Below are 10,573 nucleotides of genomic sequence, written 5' to 3' on the forward strand. Positions count from 1 at the left end.
AACGAAATGCATCATGATTATGCTTTTTTATTTCTATGCACTAACTATTAGGTATGTGTTTGAATTAAAGTGTGCAAATTATAATTTGTATAAAATTAATTTTATAAACTTGATTTTGATAATTAGTGTTAACATGATTTATATTTGATAATTTTGTATCAAAATGGATTATAATAAAATGAATGTTGTTTGGATTATATTATTCAAAATTATGTTTAGACAAATTATTAAAGAAGACATAAATTTTATATCATTCAAATCTATATTATTTTAACACTCTTTAGCTATAATTTCTTTTGAAAAGAATTTAAATTTATGTATTGAAATGTAGTACTCTTTTGGTTATAATTTTTTAGTACTCTTCTTTAGTACTCTTATTGTATTTAATTATATCTTTTAAATAGAATTTATATTATAAAAGTTAACAATAATAAATAAAATATATACTAATTTAAGAACACAGTAAAAAATATACAAAGTCAAATAAAAAAAGGTTTTATCAAAAAAATATATTAATAAAAATGATGAAAAAAATTTATATATTGTATTTCATGTTCATTCCATCATGCATACATTTATACATGCCAAGGGAACTATATCTCCCTCTATGTAGTTCACTTTTTTTTTGCCACCTATATCTGTATTTACTTAGTTACACACGAAACTCATCTGCTGTATTTATTTGGCCATTTTTTTCAGCAGTCAAAAGCAATCATTGTTTTAGTTACAACAAATCAGTGCCTCTATTTTCATCAGATATTCATGCATGCTTTTCGATTTCATCAACTTCCTAGTTTCAGTTTGATTTCCTCGATATTTTTAATTTGAATATAAATCTCAAGATTATGTTTGGCCAGTTTTATTTATTTAACTTATTTATTTTAATTTATTTTTTTATATGTTTATCCCGATGGGGCCAGCAGAATTTGTGATGTTTAGCCATCAATTAGCCATCATCAATATTTTTAATGGTGTGAGATGAAATCTAATGGTGTAGGATTAATCATTTTTTCTTTGATGGTTAAGTGCTGGCCAAATTTCAACAAAAGTGCTGGCCCTCTAGACTTTCTCTTCTATAAATTGTGCAATGCTATATCGTTTTCTGCATTCTTCACTATATTTCCATTCCAAAAGGTTGCATTCCTATTCACTAATAGTTGGTAATTCTTCTCATCACATGGCTCTTACTTCTGAGATAACTCAAGGGAGGTCATTTTTCCTGGAGGTATCATCTGAGATGGTAAGAATATGTGATCATAAACTATTATCATATTTATTAATTTGTTTATGTCTTATTCAATGTAGATCTTTTTTTGTTCAACCCCTTATATCACCACACTTTGTTGCTAATTTATGCTAACAGGACATGAGTGAGCTTCCAGTCACTTTCTACAGAAGATTTCAAGATGAGTTATCATCTTTATTATCTTTCACTGACTGTGCTGGGAACGAGTTGGAAGTTTTGATTGAAAAAGGCCCCCGCATTGGAATTATTGTTAATGGTTATCGTAATTTTTCTTCCTTTTATGGCCTTAAACTTGGCGGTTGGCTTAAGATTTCATATGTAGGCTCTAACCAATTCATAATAAATGAGGCCCTTGATCACAACATGAAGGTTAAGAATTTTTCATATCCTCTATTCAAGGTTTTTCTAGATGTTAAACCAACTATAGGTTCTGATCATGTCATTGATATAACTGTTGATTCTTCTCATGTTAACTCTGTTCAGGTTAGAGACACATCCTACAAAACTCACACTCCATCCTCTAATCAAGTATCCATTTTTGGTGATAGCACCATCTCTGATTTTTCCGTTGATAATCAAAGGCATGTTCCATTAGAACTTTATCAACAAGTTCTTAATACATCACATGTTGTTAACTCATCTCAAGTTCATTCATCTTTTAATGACAACTTGTGCGACAGAGCTAACTACATTTTCAATCAAACACATTCCCATAAAGATTCTACTCAGGTTTCCTTTTTTTTGTAATGATAGGTAACCTAGCTCTTCTCATGATTTATTTAGGACTAGATGTCATAGTGTATTGAGAACCATACCTTTTTCTATGGAGGATTCTACCATGTCTCTTGGGAATGAGCTATCTAACTCATTCAATCAATGCCTGTCTGTGCATAATATGAATCCAGCTAATCATTCCCCCAGTCCCACCTCCTCCCTCACGAATTCCACCTCCTCCCTCACAAAGTTCATCTGTTGTTTATTCAATAGTTAAGGTCATATCTTCTTATCAAGCCCACCATTATACAATGGTTAGTTTCTTTACTTCATCTAAATACTTTACATTCATTAATTTCCTGCTTTGGCTGATTTTATAGTTGATCACTAATTTTAAATCTTTGTTCATCGTCCAGTTGCTTCCTGCTAGGTTTGCTAAAAGAGCATTTCCCAAGAAGTTTGATTTTGTTAATGTTGTTCAACCCTCTGGACACTCGATAAGGATGAAACTTCGATGGCATGATATTAGGCCCAACGAGGTGTTCCTCACAAAAGGATGGCACAGGTTTTCCAAGAACCATAAGCTGGTAGAAGGCAACGTGTTGCGTTTTAGTGTTTCCTCAATAGATGAGACAACCATGTCAATTAATATATTAAGTCTTTGAAGTACAATAGATGCTCAGTTAGTGGATTGGGTTTACTCTTAGTAATTTATTTGCAGTTATGCAATGTTATTGTTCAGTTAATATTATGTTATTGTATTCGCATTTAATTTCAGTCCATGTTATTTTAGAGAGCCTTTGTTAATTCTGTGTATGGATTTTGGTCATGTTAGTTGTTTATCTAATGGATATTTTGAATATAAATTTATATTAACGCTAGCATGTTCTACTATTTTGGTTTATATACTCATCCTAATTTATTTTGCTATAATTGTCTGTATAAACCATTTTATCCCTGAAGATCCAGTAGTTAATTCCATGACTAATATTAATTATTATTAGTCATAATCTTTAACCTTTTGTACCAATTTTATAATATTATTTTCAGTATAGTTCACAACTTAATTTTATTTATCTGCACAGCAATTAAACTGATTTGATTTCAATTTTTGAATTAGATTTCCTAAGTAAAAATGATTTTAAAATTATACATGCTTATCTATCATTTGTATAGTCTTGATTTGATTGTATATCAATCCTTAATATTTGCTGTTATTTTTTCTTATGCAAACACTTTAGATTAGTTAAATCTGTCAGTGTTTTAATCTTTTAACAACTTTTACTCTTATTATATTTACACCACAAAGTTAATTTTTATATGCTTTATCCACTTACATGTTTATTATGTTGTTTGATAGATATTCTATTTTTTTCTCTCTTTTTTTTTTTTCATTTATGCACATTATCTTGGTTACAGGAGTGGTATTAGTTTTTGCTTTATGTCAATTAAACTCCATTTTACTTTTTCCTTTGATCTTACCCATTTCCTGCCACATGTCACATCTTTCTACCGTTTTATTTTTTATTCATAGCTCTATAAGTGTTTTTTAGTTTTATACTTATATACCTTTTGAGACCAATATTTTTGTAGCCATATATGATTTCGCATTCAAATTCATTACATATGTATTAACCTGTGTTTTGCACCGTTATAGTAAAATACATTTTGTTACGTGTCTTCTTACATATGTTATAAATTTTCTTCCCTGCTTTAATTTTATTGGTTAATGGCATGCGCATAACAGCCTTTTTTTTTTCAAGGTAGTAGTATACTCAGAAAAAAATGCTCCTGTTTTAGTTCTTTTTAATATAATTTATATTATAAAAGTTAACAATACTATTAATATGAAAAATAAATAAAAATAGATAAAAAATCAAAATTTAACAAAGAGTACATACAATAATATTAAAAAACTATTTATTTGTAAAGCATAACCATGTAAAAAAAAAGAGTTCTATGTGATCTTATTTAGTTTCACTTCATTAGCAAATACCCTGTTGCTTAGGCGGATGTGATTTTCTCATATTCGTGTTATTTGACTGCTTACTTTAATTTAATGATACACTAGATGTCTTTTTTTAGCTCTATAGTCCATAACATGTGTATTCTTCTTTTCTTCACTTCATCTTATGATTGTTGTTGATTTTATTTATTAAGATTTTCAATTTATCATCTCCTTTAGTTATCTTCCTACTTAACTTTCCTAACTATATTGATATATAATGTTGAAGCTAGTTAACGTAAAAGTTATCGATCTCATTAGAAATGGAAGAAGGAGATTACCAGATATCACCAAAGCTTGCAAGGGCAAATAGAATTTTTATAAGAAGGCAGAAGAGGGAATCAAATGTGGTATTTCAAGGTTATATAATCTACCTCTTATAAATTGTATCAAAAAACTGCATAGTAATTTTGATATTTTATATATTGTCCAAAATATACATCCATTGAATGCTATTTTTTTGATGTACAGAAGTTTCAAATAGAAGTATGTTACCACTCAAGAGACCTTCTGTCAATGGAAATGGATCTATGATGTCCCAAAATGAAAACATTCTACAAATGAGTAATGTATGTGCCAATGCATCAAGTTCAAATTTTTAGAATGCAACAACAACTCATGGTCTTGCGGTTTCTATCAATACTATAGAACACCACTGTCTAATATATCTAATGGTCAGCCTCTTTAAATTTCCATTTAAGTAGTTTTTAATGAAGGTCTTATTTTAAGTTTTTTATGCATTTAATTTTTATTACCTTCCCACATGTATACATTTTGCTAGCTCAACAAATTCATCCATCGAACAAGAGATCTGGTGTTCAAATTCATGAAAAGGAGAATACTATGTTGGATCAGATTGTTGTTTCCAATGATAGAGAAAAGGCGAAGCTTATTTCAAATTCATCTAGCAGTGATCCAGTTTCAGACATATGTGGTTTTAAATCTTCCTCTAAATTTAAGTATGGAACCAATGCAGAACCACGTTATAGGTATTTTGATGAATCTGATTTGTTTTTTTCTTAGTTCTTTTATGCTTTTACTTCCACGTTCTTCTTTAAATTTGTATTTTTTTTTGTCACTGCTCATTCACAACGCTATTGATTTAGGATTCATGTTTCTATTCATGCTTTAATTTATTAGGAATAAGTGTCCGTTGAACCCCTCGACAGAAACTTTGAAATCTGTTGCGTGTAGTACATGCAACATGTTTAATGAATCTCAATTAAACATTCATCATTCATCATCTAATTCAGTGGATATTTCTTCTATTCAAGAATATTCTAATGGTGAAGAATATGAAGGTCAAACATTATTTTTTTTATTTATTTACTTATATGGTATTTCTTTTTGGACATTTTACATATTAGTGAAATTTTTTTGTGTGCAGTAATCGATGGTTATGATGATATTGCCTTAGATGAGGATTTCGCCATAGAATCAGATGAGATGGATGTCAATAGTAAGTGATGGTTGGTTTCATTAGTGGCATTTATTATTGTATTATATATTTCAATTTAATTTCCTTCTTATATAGTTTAATCTATCTACCTATTTATTTGTCAGACCATTTTTACCAACATTTTGAGCAGGATGTTGTTGTCGTGCATGAGGAAGGTATGAAGATTAAATCTTAGAATTTTTTGACAGCTATGTGTGGCACCTTTTACATTTTTTCGTATTAATTTGTTTTTTGTTGTTGTGAAATTTCTATTCTATGTCGGTATAGAATACTGGGATGCTGGTGATCCTATTTATACATGTGTATTTTGCAATGCCAACATGTGGGATAAAAGAGGCTTAGTAGGACTAATGGCCATGCTAGACTGCATTTTGGTCTATGTTGTATGGATGGAAAGGTTGAATTGCCTGTTCTAAAGTTAGCACCTGAGATTTTACAAGATCTTCACTTTAAGGATGATGACATGTCGCAATACTTTAAGAAGAACATTCGATTATTCAACTCTATGTTTTCATTCACATCTATGGTTGGTAGAATAAACAATAGCATAAATAATGGAATTGCGCCACCCACATTCTTACTAAGTGGTCAGAATTACCATTGTGTCGGGAGTTTATTCCCTTCAGTGAATAATAGCCCAAAGTTTACACAGCTATATATTTATGATACAGATAATGAAGTAGAAAATTGAATTAATGCTGTTCGGTAAGTTTGCTTTTTTATTTTATTTTAAATTAAAAGTTGGAGGTTTATGCCACAAACATTTTTGTTTTGGTTTGTTGTTAATTTTTTATCTTTGTTGCAAAATTTTTTAAAAGGCAATCTGATTCTAGCAATGGTCTTGAAAGGGTCATTGTTGCTGAGCTAAAGAGTATGCTTGATCTCCATAATCCCTTGGCCAGTACATTTCGATATGCTCAAAAATGGTTTAAAGAATGCAATTCCCCTGATATAAGAATAAAGTTGATTAGGAGAAGAGATACTGATGGTAGGCGTTATAATCTACCAACTGCATCCGAGGTTGCGGTAATAGTCATTGGTGATATTGATGAGTCCTGTTTGGATAGGGATATAATAATTGAGTCACGCTCTAGCCAGCTTAAAAGAATTGATGTTCTTCACCCGCAGTACCTTACATTGCAGTATCCTTTACTGTTTCCGTATGCAGAAGATGGATACAAAATTGGAATTGAAACTTCCTATCAATATAATACTGATGGTTTGAAGAAGAGAAAAACTATTAGCATGAGGGAGTTTTTTTCATATCGGCTACAAATGCAGTCTCTCGATTCTCCTATTTTGTTGCATTCTGGTAGACTGTTTCAACAATTCTTAGTGGATGTATATACGATGGTTGAGGCTGAACAATTGAACTTTATAAGATTTAACCAACCAAAGTTAAGAGTTGAAAGGTATAAAGTCCTTCATGAGTCTTTGGTAAGCGGAGAAGCTGATGCTGTTGCAACTGGCCAGCGTATTATTCTGCCAAGCACTTTTACTGGTGGTCCAAGATACATGTTTAATAATTGCAAGGATGCATTTGCTATTTGCAAGTATGCTGGATATCCTAGCTTTTTTATAACAATTACTAGCAACGCTGAATGGGATGAGGTCAAGAGATTGCTTTCTGGAACAGGATTATCACCTCAGGATCGTCCTGATGTTGTTTCAAGGATATTCAAAATCAAGCTTAATAATCTAATCAGTGAATTTAAAAGTGGCATTCCTTTTGGCAAAATTGTTGGATGTAAGTATATTTTGTTTTTTATATGTTTTTGTTATTCATTAGTTAACATTCATGCTTCTTGAATCTATTATTTTTCATATTTTTGTAGATGTTTGCACGGTTGAATTTCAGAAGAGAGGATTACCTCATGCACACATATTGTTATTCATGCATCCTACAAACAAGCCAAAGTCTCCATCAGATATTGACAGGTTTATTTCTGCTGAGATACCTGATAGGCTCCGTAGACCAAGGTTATATGCCGCCGTAGAGAGATTCATGGTTCATGGGCCTTGCAGTCGACATAACAAAAATAGTCCGTGCATGGTAGATGGTCATTGTTCAAAATATTTTCCTAAGAAATTTAGGTCACGTACTGTTATTGATGAAGCTAGATTTCCAAAGTACAAGAGACCAGACAATGGTCGCACGATAACTAAGAGGAATGTTACCATTGATAATTCCTTCATTGTTCCATACAATCCGTATTTGTTGTTGGCATATGGTTGTCATATAAATGTCGAGCATACATGCCAAACTTCTGCCATCAAGTATCTGTTTAAATATGTGCACAAGGGCAATGATCGAGTAACTGCTTCTTTCTATCAGTCTTCTGTTGACTCATTCGCTGGACAGGTTGTGGATGAGATACGAAATTATTATGATTGCCATTATATATCATCATGTGAGGTAGCTTGGAGGATATTTGGTTATGATATTCAGATAAAGGAACCTGCAGCTATTAGGTTACCCTTTCACCTTCTTGAAGAGCATGCTGTTATCTTTAGAGATAATGACAATATTCAAGATATTCTCAATCGTGTAGATGGCAAGTTGACAAAATTATTAGCATGGTTCCTTGCTAATAGTTTATATCCTTTTGCCAGGTTGTTGACTTATAGTGAGTTCCCTAACAAGTTTGTATGGAGGGATGATGTTTGTATGTGGGTGCCACGAAAGCAAGGCTTTTCTATTGGTCGATTGACTCAAGTCCCGCGGGAAAATGGTGAAGATTATTACTTGAGACTTTTGCTTAACATACAGAAAGGATACACAAGTTTTGTTGACCTTAGAACTGTTGATGATGTTGTCTATGATACATTCAAGGAAGCATGTTATGCACTAGGAATTCTCCAAGATGACAAGGAATTTGTTGATGCTATATTGGAAGCAAGTTTGTGGGCATCAGGGTCTTATATTCGTGACCTTTTTGTTATTCTTCTTCTATCAAATAACTTTTCTCGTCCTGAATTTGTTTGGCAGTCATGTTACCAACAATTATCTGAAGACATCCTATATATTCATAGAAGAAATCACCGTTGTGAAGGTTGTTGTCATATTTCTCTCACTAAAGAGTGCATAATTATTTTTTTGCTATTGCATTTCTTATTTCATTTTAAGTAACTTCCATTACTTAGTTGTTTTATTTGTTGTTTGTAGAGCTACAATTATCAGATGAGCAGATATTGAATTTGACATTGGTTAACATTGAGAAAAGACTACAAGCAAATGGAAGATCTCTTAGAGAATTCTCTACACTGCCGTATCCTGATATGCAAAACATTGATGGTATTGATGATTGATTCTTAATGGATGAGATGAATTTTGATAGGAAATTACTACGTCAAGAGTTTAAGGATTCTTTGAAATATATTACTCACGAACAGAGGAATGCATATGATCGGATATTGAATGCTGTCACCATGGACCTTGGTGGATTTTACTTTGTTTATGGTTACAGTGGTATTGGGAAGACTTTTCTCTATCGCACGTTATCTACATCATTAAGGTGTAGTGGAAAAATAGTGCTAAATGTTGCATCAAGTGGTATTGCTTCACTATTACTCCCTAATGGACGCACTGTTCATTCTAGATTCAAGATTCCACTAAACATAAATTAGGATTCGGTTTGTAACATTAAACAAAGTTCTTCCCTTACTAAGCTTCTTGCTAGAGCCAGTTTGATTATATGGGATGAAGCTCTGATGCTTAACAAACACTGTTACGAGGCTTTAGACAAGTTATTGAAGGATATTCTTAGATTTGAGCAATCCTACAAACCTGACATGCCATTTGGAGGAAAGGTTGTTGTCCTAGGTGGTGACTTTAGGAAGATCCTTCCAGTCATACCTATGGGATCACGACAGGATATCGTGCAATTAGTTCATCATATCTATGGGATTACTGTAATGTACTAAAGCTACGCAGGAATATGCGTTTATCTTCTTCATCATGTTCTCAAGACAATTGCGAACATTTGGATTTTGCTAATTGGCTTATTCATATTGGAGATGGATTGGCTGGCGATTCTATAGATGGTGAGTCTGAAGTTTTGATCCCGAATGAGATTCTCATTGATGATACTGACACTGGTTTTGAAGAGTTCATACAGTTTGTCTATCCCATGTTGATATAACTTGACCAACACAGATTATTTCAAGGAACGATCAATTCTTGCTCCCACTCTAGAAGTTGTTAACGAGGTGAATAACAGTATAATGAGTCTTTTACCTGGCGATCAGAGGGTATATCTTAGTTCTGACTCTTTGTGTGTTGAAGAAGGTAACATGGAGTCTCAGTTAGACACATTTTCACCTGATGTGTTGAATGCTATTAATTGTTCAGGATTACCTAAGCACCAGCTATGCTTGAAAGAAGGTGTACCGGTCATGTTGCTAAAGAATATTGACCAATCTAGTGGTTTGTGTAATGGTATCAGGTTGCAGGTACGTCGTTTAGGTAATCATGTAATTGAGTGCATTGTATTGACTGGAGACAAAGCAGGTGGAGTTGTGCTTATTCCACGCATGAACATGATACCAAACAATGACACTCTGCCTTTTAGATTCCAAAGGAGGCAGTTTCCGTTAATTGTATCTTTTGCAATGACCATGAACAAGTCACAGGGTCAAACACTGGGCGTGGTTGGGTTGTATCTACCGACAACTCTATGTTGCTCTATCTAGAGTGAAATCAAAAAAATGTCTTAGAGTTCTAATTCAGAACAACGGTTCCATGCCCAGGGGTAATACTATAAATGTTGTATTTAGGGAAGTTTTTAACAATATAACTTGAATGGTATATCATATTTAGTGAGAATATTCTAGTTGTTTCATGCAACGACTTTAGTGAAAAGTGCTATATTTGATGTTGTAAAATAATTCGCATTCTTCGACATTTGTTTTCTTCTTCACCGACATTTCTTTTCTTCTTCAACTTCTTTTGTTAATCTATTCCCGTGCGTAGCACGGGTCCTTCCCTAGTCATGATGTATAGCCGAGTTATAACGGCGATATTACAAACTTTATTCAATCTAACAATCACTTCCCATTGAAGAAAAATATTAGTAGTCTTTGATTAATTATCTAGTTTGAGATTGGAATTAGGATGGCAGTAAAATTAGGTATATTTTTTTCTGTTATT

At 32.4% G+C, this 10,573-nt stretch overlaps 1 protein-coding gene across 1 annotated transcript; it reads left to right on the forward strand.

Annotated features, from left to right (window-relative positions):
* Window positions 4,229-8,733, forward strand: LOC107616448. Its single transcript, XM_016318407.1, has 9 exons — window positions 4,229-4,325; window positions 4,747-4,954; window positions 5,106-5,266; window positions 5,353-5,424; window positions 5,529-5,579; window positions 5,692-5,821; window positions 6,243-7,171; window positions 7,260-8,477; window positions 8,591-8,733. Exons 1-9 carry the CDS (start codon window positions 4,229-4,231, stop codon window positions 8,731-8,733), a joined length of 3,009 nt encoding a protein of 1,002 aa, XP_016173893.1.

The sequence above is a fragment of the Arachis ipaensis genome, chromosome B09 (assembly GCF_000816755.2).
Source record: "Arachis ipaensis cultivar K30076 chromosome B09, Araip1.1, whole genome shotgun sequence".
NCBI classification, from domain to species: Eukaryota; Viridiplantae; Streptophyta; class Magnoliopsida; order Fabales; family Fabaceae; genus Arachis; species Arachis ipaensis.

What these genes read in the sequence shown, in the direction of transcription:
- LOC107616448 (XM_016318407.1), top strand. Translation starts at nt 4,229, where the DNA reads ATGGAAGAAGGAGATTACCAGATATCACCAAAGCTTGCAAGGGCAAAT. An exon ending in AATGCAGAACCACGTTATAG is followed by an intron (nt 4,955 to 5,105) that starts GTATTTTGATGA and finishes TTAATTTATTAG; the next exon opens with GAATAAGTGTCCGTTGAACC. An exon ending in TGTTGTCGTGCATGAGGAAG is followed by an intron (nt 5,580 to 5,691) that starts GTATGAAGATTA and finishes ATGTCGGTATAG; the next exon opens with AATACTGGGATGCTGGTGAT.